Genomic DNA, 25664 nt, shown 5'->3' on the forward strand with positions numbered 1-25664 from the left:
GAGGGAGGGACATGTATACTGCTAGAAATATTCAACTACGTGAGGGGAGGTTGTATTGTGTAGTATAGATACTGGGGATATTTTTCAGTTATGACAGCTGGGAAAATATGACACATCTCCTGAAGCAAAGTACGAAATATGGCGTGTACTGATCGAGTGAAATAAATTTCTAGTAGTACATGCAAGTACTCTTTATGGAAAGTGTAATAGGTGTTTCGATGTGTGAGTTATGACGGTTCTCACTCGACGAGTCTTCTAACTTCCTGTAAATTCTCAATTTTTTTTATATTATTCCGAGAGAGGGCAGTAACGTATGTTACTTGACTAAAATCTTGTACTTTGGTGTGTGTTTACGTATAACTTCGAGGTTATTAGTGTTACTAAGTATGGTTTTGTGGAGTTTATGAGATGAAGTGTTCACCATGATTTTATGGTTTAGTTGACTAGTTTGCTTTCGTTTTTTTTTTTTTTTTTTTTAATTCATGATAAGCAATTAGGTATGTCGGAAGCTGTGGAATGAGCACTTCTCATGGCCGTATCGGGCTTAGCTCGAATTCTTCAAGTTTTCAAAATACTGATATAACTAACAGTGCAGTTCGTAAATCTCGATTTTTTATGAAAGGGAAAGTTAATTTTAAACAGCGGAATAAAGGATATTTGAGGAGTACAACTTTTCACAGTGATGAAGCTGAACCTTTGTTTCCTTTCGCGAATGAGGGAGGTGGTGATAGTGTATCAGACGAAGAAATACATACAGGTGAATCTTTTCAACTATCTATACGACAGCGTGGCAAACTTCTTCGGCAGCTTGTACCATATAACACTTCAGATTCCAGTAAGTCTGTTGGTAAGAATTCTGCTCTTTCATCGATTCATAAGAGTGCAACAAATAAATGTTTCCGAAATGATCTTACAGAATACATTGAACTGGAAATTAAGGAGGAAACTTCATTACAAGCTATATCACTGCAGTATCAATGTCCGGTAAGTAATTAAATCTCTAGTATTAACTTCTAAACCAAAACATACTGAACAACTTTATTATTTTGAATATTCATTAAATTATTATAATTTATATTTGCTGGGCTTTTTTTTTTAATTTTTATTCCAGTTAAGATTTTTGGCATAACATAAGTTATCAACTGTGCTTCAGCTTTTGACTTGTGTGTGTGTGTGTGTGTGTGTTAAATTCAGCTCACAGAAATGTTTTATTATTAACATCTGACCTCCATGGAGCCAGAGTAATAAAATACTTTTATGTTGAAAAAGTAAATCCAGCTGGAGGATTATATATCATCAAAAGTCTTTTCTCTCACAGAATGGGAGAGGGAGGGAAAGGAAGACCAAGGGAAAACCCAATATCCTCTATAAAATACAGGATATCAATTTTAAAATGCAGCTGGGATCTCTTAGTTCCTGAAGCACTACTTAGTGCAGATGCCCTTTTTTTTTTGTAAAGACCCAGACGTGTGTTGTACATGAAAAGCTGTCTTTCATCTAAAAGTAAAACATTCATATAGTTATTATTATTGTTATATAAGCACCTCTACGAAGTCCAAATATTCATTGTGGGAGACCCAATCTATCATACTTCTCCTTAAACTACTAACAGACAAAACACTCACAACTGACTCTGGCAGCCCATTCCATTCATTCACAACTCTCCAAGAAAAAAAAAAATCTAGTCCTCACACCCCTACTAACCACACCCTTATTCAACTTCCAGGGATGACCCCTTGTTCTTGGCCCTATACCTGAGTGTGCCGAAACATTTCCCCTGCATCAATCCTATAATATCCTTTAAGCAACTGTTTCTATCATACCCCATCTTTTTCTCCTATCAACTAACTTCTACAATCATTGCGCCCTCAATCTATCCTCATAGGGAACATTCTACAGGCTACTCACCTCTGAATCTCTACTGCTAGCTCATCCCCAAGAAAACCAGAGGACCAGATGATCCAAGTACAATAATCCAGATTTGGGCATATTATGGCCTTATAAAGAGGAATAACTTCCTTATCACTACATGTTAATGTGTTCTTCAATAGCCAAGTAATCTTATGGGCTAACTTAGCAATATGGTAGTACTCTAAACTGTAACTCTGTCTACCATCACCCCTAAATCTTTAGCTTCCTCTATTTCCTCAAGCACAGTTCCATCAATTTGATATATGGCTTGTAATCTATTTTTCCCAAAATATATAACTTTACATTAAACTGACAAGAATTATCTTTTGCCCATACTGACAGACTACTTAAATCATCCTGCAAGCTCTCCATATTGCTTGATTAACTCTTACTTTACCTAATTTCACATCATCAGCAAACAACTGAATATCTCCTTGCAGGTTATTTGCTATATCATTTATGTACAAATTAAACAGCAATGGTCCCAGGCTGAACCTTGCAGCACACCACTAGTCACCTGTTTTCACCTTGATTCTGCCCCTCCATATATCCTTGTAGATAAGCTTATACATTGGTGATACATAACTGTTAATTTTAAGGAAAGAACAACATATATTATATTAACTAAATAACTTTAATTAATACTTCCAATATTTCGATAATGTTATATTACCATCTTCAGGGAACATAAAAATTAATGAAATGTGCACGGAGGCACTAACACTGAGCAAAAATGGGTGAAGACAACAACTGAAGTCAGTCCTAGAGAGCTAAAAGATGCCATCTAGTGGCTAAATTGGGAGTAGTGGTCTTGGCTGTTTGGGCTCATGTTCTAAGAATGCAAGCCTTCCATATTTGGAGTAGTCTCATGCATCCAAATTTATTGAGGTTTGGGGAGTTTTTTAAGGCTGAGACTGATTCTAAGAATAATCTCTCATATTTAACTTGCCGCGGTGTAGTAAGGAAGCTTTCTTCCAACGTATTTTATGGCAGGTGTCCAAGGCATTGTCAGCAAGTCCTGAGTAGCTATAATGGTGGAAATGGATATAATTCTTATGTTCAGATATCCTGACATTAGCAGTCCTGCCTGTTTGGCCATAGTAAGACAGTTTACAATTACAAGGGACCTGGTAAACTCCAGGTAGGTCTAGAGGAAGTGGCTGGTCCTTGGAGAGCGGATAAGAGATGCCAATTTTTGATATGGTTTGTAACAAGTTGTCAAGTCATATTTTTTTAAGATTTTTGTTAACTTCTCAGAAGTACCACGAATATAAGGAATAGTTGCAGATTTAGTATAGTCCTTGTTGTGGAGGGGGGGGGTAACTGTTTTTAATATTTTTTGGATTTTATGGGGGTTGTATCCATTGGCTACAAAGGTGTTAAGAATATGAATAAATTCAGTAGTAAGGGCATTGTTATCTGAACTGATTAATTTTTCCCTGTTATATAGGGTTTTTATAATCCCATATTGTTGGGAAGGGGGGGATGGTGTGAACATTGGTGAATGTATGTGTAGATTTTCTGTAAACTGAGAAAGCCAGGGATCCATTAGGCTGGCATGTAATCAGAGTATCTAGGGAAGAGAGATTGTTATTGTTTTCTTTTTCTAAGGTAAACTGGATCCTGGGGTGTTGATTATTTAGGTGTGAAAGGAAGTTTTCGAGTGTGTCTAGGCCATGCAGCCAAATAGCGAACACATCATCTACATAGCATAGCCAAACAATAGGTTTAAGTGGGGCTGAGTTTAAGGCTTTTTCTTCGAAGGTCTCCATAAAGAAGTTGGCCAGAGGTGGGGAAAGTGGAGAACCCATGGTAGTCCCCTCTATTTGTTTGTAGAATTTTCCTTGCCAAACGAAATAGCCTGAGTTCATGGTGAACTAAAATAGGGCTGAGATATCGGGAGGAAATTTGCCTTGGATGAGGTCCAAAGTATCTTTGAGTGGAACATTGGTGAATAAGGAGGATACATCAAAACTGACCATTATGTCAGTGTGTTGGAGTGAGAGGTTTTCTATACTGGCTTTAAAGTGGGCTGAATTTTTAATGTGTGAAGGTGTGTTGCCAGTATATATTGTGTGAGCACTTTGGCTAAATGTTTGGTTAGTTTGTATGTGGGGGAATTGATGCCGTCCACAATGGGACGTAATGGCACATTCTGTTTATGGATTTTAAGTCCATATATTCTGGGGGGGGAGTCTAGAGTTAACAGGTTTTAGTTTATTAGTAATTTCCACAGGCCAAGAAGTAACCTTCTTAAGGAGCCTATGGAGTGTTCTGATTTGGGAGCTGGTAGAATCATATTCTATAAGGAGGTAAGTAGACCTATCTAATAGCAAGGAGGAAAGCTTACCTGTGTAGTCAGTCTTGTTTAGAACTACAGTGGCATTTCCCTTATCCGCTTTTGTAAGTATTATTGTACTGTTATTTTTTATTTCCTGTAGAGCTTTGAATTCTTCTTTAGAAAGGTTGCATTTTGAAGGTTTAGCTTTAGTGAGAACACTGGCTGCATCTAGTCTGATATTGTTGGCAATATGGTTGGGAAGGTTGTGGATATTATGTTCTAATTGAATCATCATTTCTTCAGAAGAGATTTTTTTTTGGTGTATAGCGAAGTTGTGGCCTAGGGAGAGAGCGCTGATAGCTTCAGCTTTCAAGGTTAGGGATGACAGGTTTATTACTGTGTTGAGAGGCAGTTGAGGTTTGCTAGCTGAGTTCTTTTTCAAATTTTCGAATTTTTTGATGTGCCGACAATGTACGTTTTGGAATTCCTTATTTGCTGAATAATTAGAGACGTCAGAGAGGATTGTCCAAAGATCATCATTTAGTGTAGCGGTAAACTCTTCTTCTAGCATACAAATAGCTTTGTTAGTGTTGGCCAAGAGAAAGTGAGTAGCGGTAATTTGCTCATGTAATAAAGCGAAGCTAGTAACGTCTATATGTGCGGAGAAGTGAATCGGTGCTTCAATTTTATACAATTAGAGATCACATTATCTCGGCAGTGTTTTAGAATCCTCCATATATCACTTTTTATATCTGTCCAGCAGCCATCCACTTAACCAGTGTCATGTCCATCCCCATTTGTTCTAATTTGCATAACAGAATTCCATGCAGTATTCTGTCAAACGACTTAGCAAAATCATCATGTGGCCATTTCCTTTATCCAACTCAGCTGTTACTCTATTATAAAAAGAGTAACAAAGTCAGTCATGCCTTAGTGAATTACTAAGGCATGACCTACCCTTCACAAAGCCATGTTGACCATCCTCCATATATCACTTTTTATATCTGTCCAGCAGCCATCCTCTTATCCACTTAACCAGTGTCATGTCCATCCCCATTTGTTCTAATTTGCGTAACAGAGTTCCATGCAGTATTCTGTCTAATGCCTTTGCAAAATCATCATGTGGCCATTTCCTTTATCCAACTTAGCTGTTACTCTATTATAAAAAGAATAATAAAGTCAGTCATGCCTTAGTAATTTACTAAGGCATGACTTGCCCTTCACAAAGCCATGTTGATGCCAATTTTTCTAGTATTTTTACCACCATATCCGAGATAATGATTAGTCTATAATTTGTTACTGCAGTCATAGAAACTGCCTTATGCAAGGGAATTATTTTACCCTCTTTCCACTCCCTGAGCTGATACTTAAAGAACCTAATCTGAGGTATTGCCAGTTCCCTTGCACATTCTTGCAAAACTCTGATACCTTATCTAATCCCACAGATGAATTTACATTGAGATTTTGCAATATCCTAAGAACCTCTAATTCATCCACCTCTCTTCCCACATCAGTGCCTGTCACATATGTTAGTAGTAATCTCACTAGGATGATATACCTTGCAAAGTGGTCGCTCAGTAACTCAATTATTTTTTCTGCTTCTGTCTCCTCATGACCATCACTCATTAAGGTTAATCTTCCATAGCCATTCTTCCTCTTACTTACCACATAATGAAAGAAATCTTTAGAATGTCCTTTGGCCTGCTTGGCTAGATTCTTCTCATAATCTAATTTTGCCTTCCTTGCAATGCTGGTCAACTTTCTCTTTATATACCCTCTACAGGATTTTCTTCCTCAGCAGCTCGTGGTTAATGATATTACTCATCCATCTAACTCCTATCTGATTAACCCTCCTTACCTTAGGTATACAATTTAATATTGCTTCCTCTAGATGACCCTTAACTATCTCCCTTGCACTACTAACATCCTTAACGTGCACTGTTTTATGCCATGGCACAGATTTAAGCTTCATCCTGCTTTGATCACTAATCAGAGGCAATATAATCACCTTTGTTATGGATAACTCTTCTGATCCTATGACCAGGTTCAATACCCTCTCACTTCTAGACCCTTCCATCACATGCTATCTTAAGTAATTATCTCTTAGTAGGTATATAGCCGGCAAAGGTTGGTCGATTGGTAGAGCCTCTGCTACTAATGGCTCAGTTAAGTAAGTTTGAGAGCGGTTAGTAGTTAGAAGGGGACCAATCGTTCGATGCTGTTGGCGCACTCTCCCTCGATGAGTCTTTGGACTCCCTGGAGGTGTATAATAATAATAATATATAAATTCTATTTTCTTTCTGTCATGTAATCTTTGAATTTCCCCATAATAATAACTTGACTTGTACTCATTGTACTAGTTTGGCAACGCATGTCTTCCATGTGTGGAACTACCTGACCTATAGCAACATCTACTGTACATTTTATCTTATTGGCCTTAATCTCAACACCAGACTACTTTAAATGAACAGCCATCCTCCTGCCTATCCTATTCTTTTTAACTGCAATTCATCTGCTATTATCAACAGTACCCCCCCATCCCATCCTCCCTGAAAATACTAAATCCTTACATACTAAACCCTTGCATTCTATCCCTGCAACTACATTTGACAAATTCAGAAAAGGTGTCGAAGGAAACGACTGCCTTGGTTGGTACAAATGAGTTATGACAAGATTTTTGAGAGTAGTTTATTTTGAACAATATAAACTGTTCACACTCTGCCACAGGCTTTTCTAGACGTCTTTCCAAATGACATGACACTTCCATAGTACAGATATGGGGTCGATTTGCAATTTGCCAACATTTTTATTGCACAGTTAGTTTGTCACAGTGTGCAATCAGTTATTAGTGGGAACAGTTTTAAAATTGTAACAGACCAACCCCAAGAATCCTAATTTGGTGAAGATGAAGAGAGGTTGACAAGTATTAGGTTGGTACTAAACTTGTAAATACTTAAAGAGAAGTTTAAAAGTTGATGTACAATGGTTTCATCTTGTCTAAGGTAGGTTGAGGCTATCATGAACAACAGCTTTTCAAGTACAGTGTATCTGTAGCCAAATTCTTGACTCTTTTTATTTGAAATGTTTTCTATCCATTTCCTGTTTGATCTTCTCAGCAGGTATCTTTCAATGTACTTTTCTGTTTTGGAGAATTTCAAGACATATTTCAGTAAGCATGGTGTATCACTATACGTATATAAATATAACTTGTTTTCTTTGATTTTTGCTGTTATTGGAATATGGTATAATTCTCTAATACGAGTGGTTTTCATTTCAGTATGATGTTTTATTTATTTTCCTCAAACACATGTTTTAACCTGTCAATCTTTGTTCTTGATAACCATAGTCTGCACCATAAAAAATAAATCTCTTGAGTTATTTTTTTTCCCAAATATTTGGAAGTTTAATCTAGTAGACCTACCCAAAATTTATTCTGTTTTGTAATTGAACATTCCTATGCACTAAATTTTTTAACCTGTTTCAGTTTATTTCCCTCCACTTCTAAGTTTCCACTTATTGCCATTGTTTGGGTTTTATTAAAATTTATGTATGTTGCATGGTCCTTCCTGTGTTTTTTTTTTTTTTTTTCCCCATCTGCAGATGATTCTGTATCTGCAAAATTTTATAATCTAAATTTCATCTGTTATCTGTTTTTACAGTTGCCAGTTCTCTAGGCATAGGCAGGGCCTGTTTTATCATTAGGCAAACATAGGCAATCGCCTAGGGGTACCAGATTTTGCTACATAGTTCGGGAAAAAATTACAACCTTCGAAAAAATTTAGTAAAACCTTGATTAATAATAAAAAACTGAAATAAGTCAAGCTGTCCTAGTGCTCGCTGATGATCCTACATTATTTTCGCCTTTCTCTATTTCTTCCACTTCCCTGCTCTTTGTATACTTACCCTCAAGTACAGAGATTTTTCCTCCTTCTGGCATCTGTCCCAAGATGAGCGGGGAAGTTCCGGGGTATCCCTCAAACTAACAATCAGTGGTCGCGACTAACTGACTGTTCTCACTTATCTTCATTCCCTACAGACTTAATTTTTTTTAGATTAAGGTTTTTTAGATTTTTAGATTAAGGTTTTGCAAGCTCTCTGAGGTCTGAGAAGTTGGGGATTATGTCATTCATTTTCTCACAAAATCGTCTTTTTAATTCCGTTCAGTTTATTCTAAATCAGTATAAGAATGCCATGGGAATTTTCATAGAATTGCAGTGGAAGGGATTCTGATTGGTAGTGTTCGTGAAATAAGACCTCTGATTGATTTTTCTCTTTGCTCCCTTTACCTGCCTGTTCTCAGATTCCATTCCCTATGAATTTTCCAAGCCTTACCCTGTAAGCCTTTTTTCTTTAGCACTCTTGCAATGGTCCCTACCCATGTATCCCTTGGCCTTCGTATTTTCTCTTTCTGGGGAGGGGGGACACACCGATTCATATTTCTCAATGGCTGTCCTCTCATTCTCTGAGTTTGTCCATACATTTCAAAGTACATACCTCCATCCTATTCATATTAATTTGTTCAAACATATGCATTGCTCAAGACAATCCATATAAGTCTCTCATACTTCATCATCCCCACTCCAGCATTCTTCTACTGATTTCAGATTAGTTCGGTCAAGCTTTTTCGTAGGTGACAGTTGAGTCCAATGGCTAATAGTTTTGGTACTTGTGTATCTAACATTCTTACAGTGGCTGAAGAACGTTTGTGGTCAAAATAGCCAGTGTTCTCCATAGAGCAGTATTTCTATAAGTAATACCTGCCTGTTCATTTCGTATCATTTAAACATTACTAAAATCAGTAAAATTTCAGAGATTAAAGCTTAATGAAGATGATATTTACGAGAGTGGCATACAGTGCGCTCACCTCTGGCATAATTTTGAATGATTTTCAAGCTTTTTTTCAATAATAAAATGAATGAATGTGCAAAAAGATTAACGATGAAATATTAAAAAAAATTGATATTAAATGTTTTAAAGATGAAGTACTTCATTTCATAAAATATGCTTGAAGAAAAAATCTCTAGTCCAAAATCTCTAATGTATAAGTTGTTAATTGATGGACTGCAATCTACATTAGCATAGAAACTTTCTACTAGAAACCATTTTAAAAATATTTACACAATTCGTTAAGTCAGATGCATTTGAGCAATTTGTCAATTATGTTCATAGAAAACAATATTGTTGAATTATTAGATTATGAATGTATGATAGATAAGTTATACAGTTATAAGATATATATAATTGATAAATACTTCATTAAGTAAATGCATAAAAATTTATTTGTGAATTACTGAATAGTTTCAAGTCCACATTTTTTATAATTAAGTTTATTTTTATTTATAAATATTTCAGTTACTGGATCTTGAAAATGGATAAAGAAATCAGGTTTTCAATATCACAAATGTAAAGCAGAAAAGGAAGAAAGATTGAAAAAACAAGAAGGTGCATTTTTAAAATATCTTTGCCAAGAAGATCGTAATCACATACAAGAAGAAAATATTCAAGATTATTCATTGGATAATTCGTCCATAGTTTCGATTAATGATTTGGAGGAGAATTATACATACCAAAAATTGGATTAAAACATCAAAAGAGAAAAATACAGATCATATGAATATTGTTGATTCTGAAGCTGGTTGTTCTACAGATCCAATCATAAAAGGATTTGATTTTACAAATTTAAATTATAATGATCTACCAACTTGGTGTCCTATAAAATTTTCCAATATCAATCAATTATGTCAACTATTTGTTGAACATGGACCTGAACAGATTCATAATTTTGATTTTTTTTTCCGAAAGATAACAATAATAGAAGATTTTCAATGACTCATTATACTCGAAGACTATTTAACGGCAAGACGATGCAGCGTTTGTGGTTATTGTATTCAAAACCTACGGATTCTGCATTTTGCTTCTGCTGTTTATTATTTGATCAATGGCAGATTAACCTTGCTGATTCTGGATTGGAGGATAGGAAAAATGCTTCTATTTTAGCTGCGCATGAAAAAAGTCAAAGACATGTTGAAAATTACCATAAGTGGAAAGAATTAGAAATTCGAATAAAACAAAAGAAAAACCATTGATGAAGAGAACTTGCTAGTTATTACAAAAGAGGAGAAACATTGGGTGCAAGTATTAGAATGACTCTTTGGACGTTAGCTATTCAAAATTTATCATTTTGAGGAACAAATGAGACGTTTTCGCATGGAAATGGAAATTTTTTGAAATTTGTCAAATTTCTAATTTATTCATTATTGGATCAAGTTTAATCCAATAATGAATGAACATCTTCGAAGAATAAAAGATAAAGATACATATGTGTATTATCTTGGAAAAGATATTCAAAATGAAATAATAAACATCTTCGCCAATGCGATAAAAAAGAAAATTTTAGAATCTGTTGTTGCTGCAAAATATTTTTCTATAATTATTGACTGTACGTCCGACATTGCTCACACGGAACAAATGAGCATAGTACTTTGTTTCATAGACATTAGTAATAGCACGGCTTCTATAAAAGAACACTTTTTGGGATTTATAGAAATAAAAAATACCACTGGAGAATTTTTATCAAATGAAATACTAGGAACTCTGGACAAATTTTCATCACCAATACAAGATTTATGAGGTCAAGGATACAATAACACCAGTAATATGAAAGGTGTGCAGCGACAAATTTCAAATATTAACCCGAGAGCAATGTATGTACCCTGTAGTTCACATTCATTAAATTTAGTAGTGAATTGCACTGCTAATACTTTAGATGCCATGGCATTTTTTGACACAGTACATCATCTATATGTATTTTTTTCCGGTTCAACTCATCGATGAGAATACCTCAAAAGACACGAGTAATTTTACACCCAAACCAATCTGTGATACACAATGGGAGAGTTGAATTGATTCATTAAAGCCCCTAAGATGTAATCTGTCCAACGTTTGTTTGTGAAGCACTGCGAGAAATATCTCAAGATGATAGTTTATGTGGATTAAGTGGAAATACCATGAAATTAGAAGCAAATAGTCTTCTTAAAACTCGAAGGAAGTTCAAATTTATCACATCCTTAGTAATGTGGTATAATATACTTTTTGAAATAAACTTTACAATTAAAATTTAATTCATCCTCTTTACAAATGAGGATGAATTTGAAAATATGTTAATAGATGCGGAAAAAATCGCTGAGGTCTTAGGTGTAACGCCTAATTTTGAACAAGAAACAGACTTAGAAAAAAAAAGAAATAATTTGTGAATTTGTGAAAAAGAAACAATTACGAATCAGAGGATGAATTCATAACAGATTTTTAACAAAAATTTAAGGTAGATTTTTATTTTTCAATTATTGATACTGCAATTGCATACGTTGTTGAAAAATTCCAGCACATGTCTACAATTAACGAAAAGTTTGGTTTTCTTTTAAACATATATGAATTTCAAAAAATTACTTCAGCAGAACTGCTTAAAAAATGTTTGATATTGGAAAATTATTTAACACACAATAATTCTAGAGATATTGACGGAACAGATTTATGTAGTGAATTACAAATAATGGTTAGGCGAATTCCAGAAAATACTTCCTCATTAGATGACCTGTCATACATGTGCATAAATAATTTAGAAAATAGTGTTCCAAATGTGTTTATTGCTCTGAGAATTTTTTCGACATTGCCAGTATCGGTAGCAAGTTCAGAAAAGAGTTTCTCGAAATTAAAACTTACGATTGCTCAGGAACGACTCACTGATCTAGCAATAATATCTATAGAGCATGAAATTGCATCTACAATCAATATAGATGAATTAATTCGAAACTTTGCCAAAGCAAAAGCCCGAAAGATTAATTTTCATAATTGTTATATTTAAGATGTAATAATTTTCTTGCTATACAGATATTAGGAGTAATCATATATGTATACAAATGTGTTGGTTTTGATTAATAAATTTTTTTAATGTTCATAACGATATTATTTTTATAAATATCCACATGTAGGTGTTCGTGTGCTTGTGTGATTATGACAAAATATATATATAGAGAGACAATATAGGGGTGCCTAAATTTTCTTTGCCTAGGGGCATCATACTCTTGGACCAGCCCTGGGCATAGGTTAAACAAATATGGCAGAAGAGAACATCCATGCATGACACCATTCTTAACTAATATTACAGAAGTTTTAGCTGCCCAAAATTTTATTGTTGCCTTGGTATTTTTATAGTAATGGGATATGATAATGAGTACTATTTCCTCTTTTTTTGTTTTAAAATTTCAAACAATTTATAGTGCTTAGTGAGTCAAATCCTTGCTTCAAGTCCATAAAGCAACAATAACAGTTTGTTTTTTCTCCACAATCAGACAATTGCTATAGAGTATAGATTGGATCTATCTCCTCTAAATCCCACTTGCTCATCTCCTAAACATTGTTCATAACTTGTTTTAATTCTGTATTGTAACTCATAAACCTTCAATCTATCATAGTGAGCATTCCATAGATACTTTTTGATCATTCACTCTTGAATCCTCTCCACTGCTTTAACACTCCAAGAAATCCAGGCAACCAAATCTATGCACAGTAGTCTATCAAAACCTTATAAAGAGGGATAACTTCCTTATCCTAATTTGTCAGTATGTGACCCTCTGAGCTTTTTTGTCCACTTTTGCAATGTCCCCTTAATTACTTAAGTGGCTCCATTTAGATATTCTAGTAGGATTTTTCAGAATCTCTACACTTTTGACTGTTGCTCTCCTCATTGTACCATCATTGGTTATCAACTGGGAGTATTCCATAGAGCAACAGCCCAGATACAGAGCCTTATGGTATACCAGTTAGATAAATCTAAGCCTTTGCTTAGATTTATCTTCATTAAACCCTACTGCCTGTCCATGAGCCACCTCCCTATCCCTTCATCAATGTTATGTCCATCCTCATTTGCTTATGTAATAGAATTCTGTACAATATCCTGTCAAATGCCTGTGTAATGACTGCTACTGCTAATTTCACTTACCCAACTTGCTGTCACTTTAACTTTACTGCATAAAGAGGTATTCACCATCTGATCAAAAATATCTAGATGCTCCTTTGTAGTAGCAGATGACAATATACATCACAATCACGATTCGTTTAGGTATAGAAGAAAGCGCAGTCTTGCAGTCTTCATAGACAAACATTAACAGTAAAATAGGCTATACTGAAGAGCTTAGTGACTTTCAATGTGGCACTCATAGGATGCTACCTTTGCAACAACCTCAGTTCAAGAAGAATTTCTTCTCTGCTGCAGCAGTTTCAGTCATTTGTAAGTGATGTTATTATGAAGTGGAAATGCTTAGGAGCAATGACAGCACATCACAACATGGTAGGCCACAAATCACAGAGCAGGACTGCCTGGTGTGAAAAAAAAATCACCTATCCCCAGCTGAAGCACTTTCTACCAAGTTCCAAAATGCCTCTGCAAGTAATATCAGTGCCACAACTGTTTGTTGCCAGCTGAAGAATACAGGTTTCCATAGGTGCAGCTGCACACAAGACTAACATCAGCAAAGGCAATGCCAAATATCAGGTGAAGTAGTATAAAGCTTGCTGCCCTTAATTCTGGAGCAGTAGAAATGTATTCTCTACAGTGATGAATCGCACTTTACCATCTGGCAGTCCAGATGAGTGGGTTTGGTAGATACTAGGAGAATGCTACCTGTCTGAATGTGTTGTGTCAACTGTGAAGTTTGGTGGAGGAGGCATCATGGTCTAGGGCTGTTTTTTTCCATCGTGTGGGCTGGGCTTCTAGTTCCAGTAATGAGGAATCTTAATATGCAGCCTATAATGGCATTCTAGACAATTTTGTGCTTTCAACTTTATGGCAACAATTTGGTCTTTTAATATTAGTATTATATTAATATTAGTTAATATTAATGGCCTTTTCCTTTATCAACATGACAATGTCCCCATTGACAAAGCAAGGTCTCTGCTGGAAATGATTTTATGAGATGGGTGCTGAAGAACTTGACCAGCCTGCACTGTTCCAATTTCAACCTTATCGAATGCATGCAAGATGAAATGGAATTCCGATTGCAATTTAGGTTGAATTTTCCACCATCAGTGACTTACCTCGCTAATGCTATTCTGGAAGAATGGAAGGAATTACTGCAGCAGTATACAAAAATAGAAAAAGAAAGAAATTATTACATCAGCAGCATATAAAAGTCTAGGGACTACCATAAAAATTCCATATATGGAACATGAAATAAACAGGATGAAATTCTTATATATATAAGATGAGCAATAGCCAAAAGAGAACAGAAAAATCTGTATCATACCTAGATATACAAAATAAGACCCATATATAAAATACTAAAGCACATGAATGCAGATATAAAAGACACTCCAAATATAAATTGCAAAGTAGACTTAAAAGAATTCTTAAATATAATCAAGGACTAGGACAACTCGTATATAGAAGCTAATGACTTTATATCACTTGCCTTAGTATTATATTTCAGGCACAAAGTTTGTTTGCTTACACTTGGATAAAGTATTAAACCAAGTATCTAATTTCTTGGTATCTTTAATTTATAGTATAACCAAGTGGAAAAACTTCCAATAATATTAACCTTATTAAGTAAGAGATCCACAAGAAGAAGCTGATGTGGAAAGAATATCATGAGAATAAGAGGGAGAAGAGTTATGAAATATATAAAGCTCAGGTCAGAAAAGTAACGAGTATTGTGCAGAAAGCTAAATCGGAGTATGAAAGGAAATTGGCCATACAAGGTAAAGGCAATTCAAAAGAATTTTATCATTATACCACAAGCAAAAGAAAGAATAAAATGTGAAAGAATAACTTTATTGAATGCAGATGGTACTTGAGTGTTGGAAGCTAATGAGATTATTCAGTTAATGAGTGCTCACTTTGCTAAGATATATCATCCAGGTGTATGTAACATGGTGCACAGTGCTACTGTGCACCATGTTACATTGGATGAAGAGTTAGAGGTTCATGAAAATGAGGTTGAAGAGTTGTTGCATAACATGGATAAGAATTTGTCTATAGGGACAGATGGAATATCAGCCCGTTTGCTAAAGGAATGTTCAGCCAAACTGGCCAGACCTTTTACATGTTTGTATAACTTGTCTCAGCTCAGGAATGGAAAGAATGTATGATAGTTCCATTGTACAAGGGTGGTGCAAAAACTAATGTATCTAACTCCCAACCTATCAGTATCTCTGGTGTGGTAGTGAAGACTTTAGAGAAGTTGGTAAAAATCGCATACAGAAACTAAGGCATTTAATAGGATATACATAAAAGGCTGTTGCATAAACTGGAGAATATGGAATATAATCTTGACTTGGATCAGGGGATGGCTAACAGACAGACAGCAAAAAGTGGTATACATTAGTGTACCTCAGTTCAGTCCTTGGGCCATTATTGTTCAATCTATACATTAATGACATCAGGCAGGGTCATAACATCAGATATGAAATTGTTTGCTGATGATGCGAAGATAGGCAGGGCAATCAGGGATGCTACTGATATTCAGCTCAGCATATAAAAATTATTTGTATAGGCTGGAAATTTGGGCAGATGAAAATGGCTGTCAGTTTAATGTTAGTAAGTGTAAAGTTATGCACTTTGGCATGATTAGAGTTCCAGCGGCATATTATATTAGCAAGGTTATGCTACAAGAAACTGAGGAGGCAAGGGATCTTGGAATATTCTGTCCTATCCTATTCTCTCAGCCATATGGCTGGTGGGGATTGCTATATGATAACATACTATAGAGATGATTATGAGCAAGGTGGTTCCTGTTGCCTTCCTTGCCATAGTATATTTTTATACTCACCTTTAGTCAAAGGTCCCTCACATCATTGATGGGAATCGAACCCAGTTCTTTCCAACCATAGGGCTTTGTCGATATCGACTGAGCTACGGAGGCTCCCTTGATGTATTGGTGGATAGGAATTTGAAGTTCAAAGGTCACATAGCAAATGACATCCTTGTCATTTTGCTTGTTTATAAGGTTTTGATAAGACCATGCCTGGATTATTGTGTGCAGATTTGGTCTCCTAGATTCCAAGGGAACAAAAAAGCTGTGGAAAGGTTGCAAAGAAGAGTTACAAAGATTATATCTCGATTATGGGATTTAGATTATGAGTACAGATTGCGAGTATGTGGATTAGACTAGTTAACAGGGGAAAGAGGTATGGGATGATATGATAGAACTTAAACTTTTGAATGGGTATTATAGGATAGCATCTGATGAAATTTTATTATTATCATCTCCAGGGAGTCGAAAGACTCATTGAGGGAGGACACCTACTCTACAGCTCTGCTTTCACCACTCACAATCCACCAACTGACTGCAACTACACCATCGCCATCTACCGTTGACCACTAGTATTTCCACAGACAATCACAAACATCCATGCCCACAGCGGGATTCAAACCTGTAGCCTTTTGACTGGAGAGCGGACATGCTAACCACTCGGCCAGCCAGGCTGGCTTTTGTTATATGGAAGATGGGAAGAGAACACAGGGGAGACATCCATGGAAGTTATGTTTGTTCACAGTCAAGAAGGGATATGAGCTAGATTTTTCCTCTCACAGTGCAGTGAGTGGAATAGTTTGCCTTTAGGAGTAGTGAGTGCATCTAGTGTGAATGAATTTAAGGGAAGGTATGACAGCTGGTTTGGGTGATTTATAACCTCCCTCAATGAGTTCTTGACTACCTGTAGGTTTTAGGTAATAATAACATTTGTAACGAGTATGAAGATGTACAGATTTAAAACTCAAGATGTACAGAAATCTAGTGGAAAGCATGTTATAACAGTAGAGGGTGGACCAACTCCATATGAATGCCTTTCACATTACAGCGAGAGTTCGTATGAGCAGACATCTGGATATTTTTGATCAGACAGTGTATCTGAAGAAAAAATTGACCATCTGGGAAAGAGAAAGTTGGAAATGTATGCATACAAAAAAAAAAAAAAAGCCAGGAGGTAATTTCTTATGCCTATATACAAATACAAGGAGCATCACGAACAGATGGGTTGGGTTTGTTTTCTTGGTGAAAACATTGTAGCCTAAGATTGTTGGCATTCATAAAATCTGGCTCTGACAGTCAATTGTAGTAACTTAATGTAAAGGGAGTAATATTTTTAAGAACAGAAGAGATAGGAGAGGAGGCAGTGGTATAGCTAGGGGATGCGGAGAGGGCAATCTGCTCTGGGTGGCACTTTGAACCATTTGAACTTTTGCAGTTAATTCTAAAATGCATTCTCAAGAACTCTTCCAAACACTGTAATACCACTGCAAATTTTCCTCCCAATTGCTGTAATTGTTGCTAGTTGTGAGAGGAGATTTTCTAAATAAAATTAAGAATTACCTATATTACTATGAAATAGACTTCTCCAATGTCATCAATTTTGTTAACAGAAAAGCAAGAAAAATAACATTTTAGAATATTGAAATTAAAATTTTACTTCAGAATTTGTAATTATTATTTGGTCATTAACAAAAAGGAGTGTGTTTAAGTTCACAATAAGAGAAAGTTTAATACCTTGATGAAAATTTTTATTCCATTTTATTATTATTTCATTTAGATAAATATCAAAGAGTTCCTGAAAGGAGATATCCCTGTTGGACTCCTTGATTTATCGCTCTCATATATGATAGTTCAATCTTATTTGTATTTGATTATTTTCATATATGCGAGGGTGGTCTGAAAAGTTCTTGGCATGAAAAATCGAATTTATAATTTCAAAATTATTTTTATTTTTCAACATAATCTCCCTTAAGATTAATACATTTATTCCTATGCATTATCCTGTCCCCGTAGTGGTTCTCAGTAAGATCTGCAAAATGCCCCTCTATAGCTATAATCACCTCTTGATTCAAAGAAAAACACTGACCAGCGAGGAAGAGTTTTTTTGGGGAAGAGATAGAAGTCAGAGGGAGCCAAATCTGGATAATAGGGTGGATCTGCACTATGATTTGTTCCAATAATTCATAGTGCAGATCCCTTAATTTTCCCAAAACACTTTTGTGGGCCAGGTACATTGTCCTGATGAAAGATTTTTTTTTTCTTCTGCAAACCAGGTCTTTTCTCACTAATTTTTTCATCTAGTCTGGTTAAATGATCGGAATAATATTCCCCGGTTATTGTTTTACCCTTTTCAAGATAATTAATAAACAAAATGCCTTTAGCATCCCTAAACACCGATGCCATGACCTTTCCTGCTGATGGAACCGACTTCGTCTTCTTGGGTGCCGAAAAACCAGCTTCTGTCCCCTGTTTAGATTCTGGTGTGTGTAATGTTGAAATCCAAGTCTCATCCATAGTAATAAATCTATGAACAAAAAATGAGTTTTATTCTTGTTAAAATGCTCCAAGCACTGTTCAGAGATTTTCATGATTGCATTTTTGATCTGCTGTGAGCAAGCACGGTACCCATCTTGTACAAAGCTTTTTTCATTTGCAATTATTCATGCAAAATATATCCTACATGTTCTTTTGAAATGCCTATAGTCTCAGCAATTTCACGCACTTTGACTCTCCGGTCATCCAATACCATATCGTGCACTTAATGATTTCTGGTGTTGTTACACTTTTTGGACATTGTTCATGTGGATCATCTTTAAAGCTGGTATGGCCATCTTTAAACTCGGCAGCCCATTTCTTAATTGTCAAAAATGAAGGAGAAGAGTGCCCATAAACTTTTATGAACTTCGAATGAATTTCTTTTGGTGTTAAACCTTCTTTTACAAAGAATTTTATAAATGCACGTTACTCAATTTTATCCGTTTCGAGGGATACAGACAACACTTTTTCTTCAGACAGCTGTATAAAACAATACTTGATAGAATGACTTGCAATTTCACATGGATGCTTATGACAGAGTACCAGCTTAGAAAAAAAAAAAAATGTGCTGATAGTGTTGCCATCTAAGGTAGAGGCTGAGAACTTACTTATGATTAGCTTTTAGAAAATTGTTTGGTATTTGTCTTTCTTTTAATATGTTAAATGAAATACTTCTTTTAACTTGATCAAAAGCTTTTTCAAAGTCAATAAATGTAATAGATGTTTTTTAAATTGTATTCTTTTCTTTTCTCTATTATTAATTTTAGGTAAGAGGCTGGGTCGATACATGATCGTCCTTTTCTAAGGCTTTCAGAATATTTTATTAGTTTGTTATTTAAAATTCTGCTATACTATATATATATATATATATATATATATATATATATATCTTGTAACAGGAATTTAAATTTAGAATACTTATACCTCTATAGTTTTTAGGGTCATCTCTACTGCCTTTTTTAAAGATAGGGATCACTATTGTTTTTTTTTTTCCATTCTAGGTGGATTACTTGTTGAATAGATTTTATTTAAAAATAATGTTTTTCTTTGAACCTTATTCCTGTATATTTATATTATTCTGAATGTAACTTATCTTCTCCAGATGATTTTCCATTTCTTGTTTCTTTCAGGCTGATTTCTAATTCTTTAGTTATTTCCTTTTCATTAAATGTTTGCCAGTTATCTTTTTTAAAATATTTATCCATCCACAATTCTGCATAGAAATTCTAATTTCAATTTGCTGTTTAATTTTACATTTTCTTTAGTATCTGTATTTAAATGTTTCTAAATCTTATATACATTGGGTCTTATTTTATATAAATCACGTTCTAAATTAGAAACATATTTGTTCCATGATTCTCTTTTTCTGACTTCTCTGTTAGAATATAAAAGAATAAGAGTCATAGCTATTTCATTTTCTAATCTTTTACTGCTTAATTTATGATATGCTTCTTTTTTCATATTGATTATTTCTTTGATTGTATTGTTCCATATCTTCAGTTTTTCTTTTTATTGAGTTTTTTGGTCTTTCCTAAGCTTTCATTTGCTGCTGTATTTAGTATGGTTTTTATATTAAGCCCTTCTATTTCTTCATTTCATTTTATCTAAATATTAGTTAATCCTTTGTTCATATAGCCATTGTATATTTGTGTCACAATAATCTAGGTTTCATAAACAAATGCTTAAAATTTTTTTCTGTTCTTGTTATTTGTAGCCATTTAGGTGGTGATCTTAATTTTATTTTAATGAGGTTACTACTTATTTCATATCCTCTGTGAACTCTAACGTCTAATGATATCTTTTTCATTTAAGATAAAGTAATCTAATATTGATATCCAAATTCTGCCTAAACAGCCAGAATGTTTTACCTTAATCAAGGCATGCTTCAATAAACAAGATGTGGTAAATAGACTCCATGTAATATGTGGACCTTCACTAGATTATATAGAATAGTTAGTTTTATAGAACTGGTGCACAAAGTGCTGTTTTCAAGATGGGATTAAAGTAGTTTGTGGAATACTAACTTATAAAGAAAGCAACCAATGGATTTGAATTCTGTAAAAATTTAAATCCTCAAGTGCTATCTTGAAATCTAAATGTTCTGAATAGATGATACCTAGGTTCTGCATCTTCATTTAAAGATAATAATATTAGAAAATGCATTATTCTTAAATTTTTTACAATGGCTACTAGTTAAGAGTTTGTTAAGTCACAGTTTGGTAAAAGAAATGACTGTCAACCGTTTGATGTTTTGTATATTGCTACTGAGAAAGGAGAAACACTTAGAAACTTCTGAAAAGTAATACTTTTTTGACACACATGCCTCACATCACAAAGCGTCAGAATACTGTAAAAATACAAACACATTTCAGTTACCTTTGGGCTCTCTGGTTATGTGTTTAATAATGAGTTATGATTATTAAAATATTTTGATATGAATATATATATAGCACTTTTTTTTTTTTAAGGTAGCAGAGTTGAAACGTGCCAACAACTTAATCAGTAATCAAGAATTCTTTGGCCTCAGAAGACTTCGCATACCTGTTAAAAAGCACAGTTTATTGACAGAAATGTTATCTGCTGCTAAAACAAACAGTTCCATTATAGAATCAGAGGCACTTAAAGAGATTAATGAGAATGATAGCAATATAAAAACTGTAGTTGTTGGAATTGGACCACTAGGATCAAAAGAAGAAGCAAAAGCATTTTTACAAAGAATGGACGAAGATCTTGCTCGTATCAGAGATTCGACTCAATCAAATAAAGAATCTTTAGAAGCAGCAACAGCAAGTTTGACATCAGCACAGTTTCAACCATTAGTTTCTAATGACAATAGCTGCAATGGAACAGATTGTGGTATAAATTGGCGTAACTTAATTGTTTTTATTGTAATGCTCAGTGTGATACTACCTATTGTGGGTGCACTGTACATGTACTTCACATTACCGCACACGAATACAGACACTTTTTCTACTAGTGCTACTACTGCTGTTGTGGAAGAAAAACATATTACATCTGAAACTTGATGTACAGAGTATTTAACTCAAACATAAAGTGTGTTACTAAATTAATTTAGTAATTACCTGTTAAAAACAATGATTCGTTTGTAAAAAATCAATATTTTTCCCCACTTTAGGGAACATCTATTTGTGTAAGAATGTTTTGTTGAGAATATTAAATTTTTATACTTTAAAATTTTGTAAGATAAATATATGCTAAAGAAATAGCATACATTTTGTGATATTAATTTCATCTGAAATGAGAAGTTTAAGGAAAGTTATAGTAATTTGCATTTCATATAGTTATTCACCTGAATTGTAAATGTGTAGATATTCATTTCTGAAGACTTTTTTTTTTCTTCTCTTCCCCAAATGAATTGGACAGACAGAGGAAAACATCCTGGCCAAAATTATTTTTCAGTACTGTTTGGTGTTATTCTCACTTTATTTAAATAAAGTGAGAATAATAAATAAATTGAAATGCAAAAATTTAATTTGCATTTCATACAGTTATTCACAGATCTGAATTGTAAACATGTAGATTTTCTTGATTTCCATTATTGAGGAGGTTTTTACAACCTCCTCAATAATGGAAAATTTTTGCAAATTTCCTGGCCAATATTATTTTTCAATATTGTTTGTTATTATCCTCATTTTAAATGACAAACATTATCAAAGCTAAAGAGCAGTTTATTTGAATGTTACAATATATTTATAATTTCATATTATTTACATGCATTTCTGTATATTTTCCATTTCTTCTTGTAACTACCTAGGAACTCCTATCTTCAGCACTTGGACAAATAAATGTATTGCTCGTAGGAGAATCTGTTTAATACTCTCCCTTGGTAATTGTCAGATATTGGAAATATAGGATTTGGATGACACAAGACTCATTTTGAAAATATCCTCTACATTTTTGGCTCTCAAACAAATCCTCTATATTTTGTGATGTCTTTATATCTTACTACGGATGTCTGTTCTGACAACATACCTATTGGAAGTATACAGTTCTCAATTACATTTGGACCATGAATAAGTATCTTGTTAAATGCAGGGTTTCTTCATTTGTTTACAAAATACATTATACTTGCTAAGAAATTATATTTTTGGTTAATCCTTTATCTAAGTGTAAGCAAACAAAGTTTGTGTGTGAAATGTCTTCAAGACTAAGCTATTAACGATTCACATCAATTGCCTTAGTATCCCATAATGCAAAGCACAGTTCCTTTTGGAAGTTCATAATGCTATACCATTATGAGAGGATCACTACAAATAAGAATATAATTTCTTGGCAATTATAATTTACATTGTAAAAAACTTTCTACATCTATCTCTGATCCAGAGTATTTTAATAATAAGGTAATATATCTTTTTACTATTTATATATGGGAAATTTATGACTTCTGCATTAGTTCGACTTTGATATCTTTCTGGGTCTAGCTACCATTGATGAGACCTCAATAGATATCAAAAGTAGCCTGGGTAGTGATCCTCTCAATGCATGGCATTTTATACTTTCAAAGGAAGTATGCTTTGGATTATGGGTTTTTAAGGCAAATGACATTGTCAGGCTATATATAAAGTAACCTAGTTTTGAAGAGACTTAATGCACAGGCTTTGTTTACTTTACACTTGGATAATGGATTAAACAAGAATATAACTTTTTTTTTTTTTCAGGTATAATTTATCTTGTATAAAGTAGTAGGTATGTATTACTGTGGATATTTAGATACAAACTTTTTCACTGTTTCAACAGCATAACTTAAATGTTGTTGTATCAGTGTCATATCCACTGGAGAATACTTAAAAGTAAAACAAACTTTTAATTAAGTCAATCCTTATTTCTGATATGTCTTTTTGAAAAAATATTCTTGCAGTATTGGCATCATTAGTGATCCCATAGGCAGGTTTTGATCTATCAGAGAAATCCCATATTTTCTACATATTTCATGTTGTTACCATTTTGAATTTGCCATTTATTAATGTCTGATTTATACAAAAAGATGAATTAATGTTTGAAAAACCTTCTCCATTCATGTAAAGTTGAAAGTCCAAAATTCACGTTCAACATGTTAACACCTTTCATAACATCTTGTCTATATTAATAAAATTTCCATGTTTTGCAATGTCGCAAGTTACTCGTGACATGGAAATGTCACAAGTAACATTTTAGAGAAGTTGTATATGTAATAGCATTACAAACTTTTCCATTTATCATAGTAAATATAACATCCTGTGATTTATATTAAGCATTTTGCCATTACCTAGAATTTTTTGTAACTGTTTTCTTTTTCTGACTATTGAATCTGTGGCTTCACAAAGAAGAACTACAACCAAACAGGTCCACAATATCTTGGAAATGATGGATGAGGATGTTTCCAAATATTCTTTTCTGGTGTACTGGGTTTACACAAAATATACTACTACAAAATGATGATTAAAAAAATGTTGGCATGAGAACAACTTCTGTCCTGAAATTTTTGTTTGTACTCAGACTGCCTTGAGCTGCCATTGATAATTAAAAAGTTCTGAATAATCAAGAATTTGTATAACCCGACTTTGTAGAATGGCAACTTCCACACTGCAGAAAAGTAATTTCTGTTTGAAGCCACTCCTCATAATTTAACTGAAAAATAATTCACATTTTGTGATGCAGACTCCATTTCTTTCTCAGTGTTGAAAAAAGAAAAAAAAAAAATCGCGACAATTTTTTTTTTTTTTAAATACAGCCTGATGATGACACCAAACAGCAGGTTGTTTCCAAAATTTAGTCTAGTTGATATTTACGCTGTACTTCAAACTTTTTTTGTACACTTTTCCCTCATAATATCCAATAATTCCCTGTGAAGTATTTTGATCTGCTGATGTGATGAATCTGTAAATGTGAAAAAAGAATAATAAAAGTGAAAATTTTAACTGCAACTAGGTTCCTAGTCACATGAAATCTATTTCTGTAATTTTATAGCAAAATTCTTTTTCTACAGATGTGTGTGTATATTAAACATTTACATAAGTGTATATATGTATATATATACATACAGACAGAAAGAGATAAGCAAAATTCATACTTTGTTCTAAAATATTAATTTTGCTTATTTTTAATAATTCGAGAATAGCATAAAAAATAAATTCATATGCATGCAAAAAAGAGTTATGATTTTATTCTAGGGAACTCCTTAAGACCAAATTGTAATGCAAGTAGACTATTTTACTTTTAAAAAAAATTAAGCCAAGTTAGCAAATATTAGCATGAAAAAACACACCCTAGACTTAGAATTACCTTCAGTTCAGGTGTGTAAAAGGATGAGGAAGAGTTTGCCAAATCTTTCAGAATATTTCATCAATTTTCCAACTTGGTTTTAATTTTTTTTCCTCCTCATAATAAAAATATATATATATAGACAAAATGAGATAAACGAAATTCATACTTTAGAACATAAGATTGTTCTAAAATATTAGAACAAGAGGAACAACTTACCTCTAGAAGCATTGGACATGTCAAAACACATTAAACTATGCATAAAGATGATCACTATTGAATACGCATTTTTGTACTAATGACTTCACTCAGGAAAGTGGTGCCTGGTCACAGGGTCATCCCTAAAAGGTACAACTTTGAATTACTCATCACCTTTCTTGAATGGCATGAGCTCATTCATAGTAGTAAACACAGACAATAGTTATCTATTCTTTTGACCAGGTTAGAAAATTGATTTTCATGATATCTTGGCCAGATAGTGAGTGAAAATTTCCCCCTGTGAAACAGTGTTATGAACACTAGCAAATAATACAAGATAACTTCCATTCTGTAGTAGCATTTTTCACACATTACTACTGAATAGAAAGTGCATGTAGCAAATGAAGAATCCACTTTATTACAATATCTGGCTTTTAATTTTTTATAACTAAAATATGATTTTTGGTTTTTTAGTATTTAAAAAAAATAATACTAAGGAACTTTGTGACAAGAACCTTACATATGCAGAAAAACTGACAAAAGACTAGAATATATATATATATATATATATATATATATACACATTCTAGAATCCAGTTATACTGTAATTATTTGGCATCCTGTCTTTATAACTTACATGTTGGTTTACACACATTGGCATTGAAAGAAAG

The 25664-nt window shown here is 33.8% G+C and overlaps 2 protein-coding genes across 3 annotated transcripts in view; one reads left to right on the forward strand and one right to left on the reverse strand.

Moving 5' to 3' along the window:
* The first annotated feature begins 344 nt into the window (after nt 1-344).
* Nucleotides 345-24458, forward strand: LOC150108555 (lysM and putative peptidoglycan-binding domain-containing protein 3). Its single transcript, XM_090390846.1, has 2 exons — nt 345-984; nt 21003-24458. Exons 1-2 carry the CDS (start codon nt 517-519, stop codon nt 21558-21560), a joined length of 1026 nt encoding a protein of 341 aa, XP_090246972.1. The 5' UTR covers nt 345-516; the 3' UTR covers nt 21561-24458.
* The window catches only part of LOC150108556 (DNA-directed RNA polymerase III subunit RPC7-like), a 66054-nt gene continuing 62592 nt past the window's right edge, over nt 22203-25664 (reverse strand). The window contains exons 6-7 of one of the 2 annotated variants that reach the window (XR_016548136.1): nt 25015-25136; nt 22203-22527 (exon numbers count right to left, since the gene is read on the reverse strand). The gene's annotated coding sequence lies outside the window, so the exon portion shown is untranslated. Of the gene's footprint in view, nt 24412-25014; nt 25137-25664 lie in introns of both variants that reach the window. The other variant, XR_016548135.1, reaches the window with a different exon arrangement.

This window comes from Typopeltis vanoorti, chromosome 3, assembly GCF_054136105.1.
Source record: "Typopeltis vanoorti isolate ZY-2024b chromosome 3, IOZ_Tvanoo_1.0, whole genome shotgun sequence".
In the NCBI taxonomy this organism is placed as follows: Eukaryota; Metazoa; Arthropoda; class Arachnida; order Uropygi; family Thelyphonidae; genus Typopeltis; species Typopeltis vanoorti.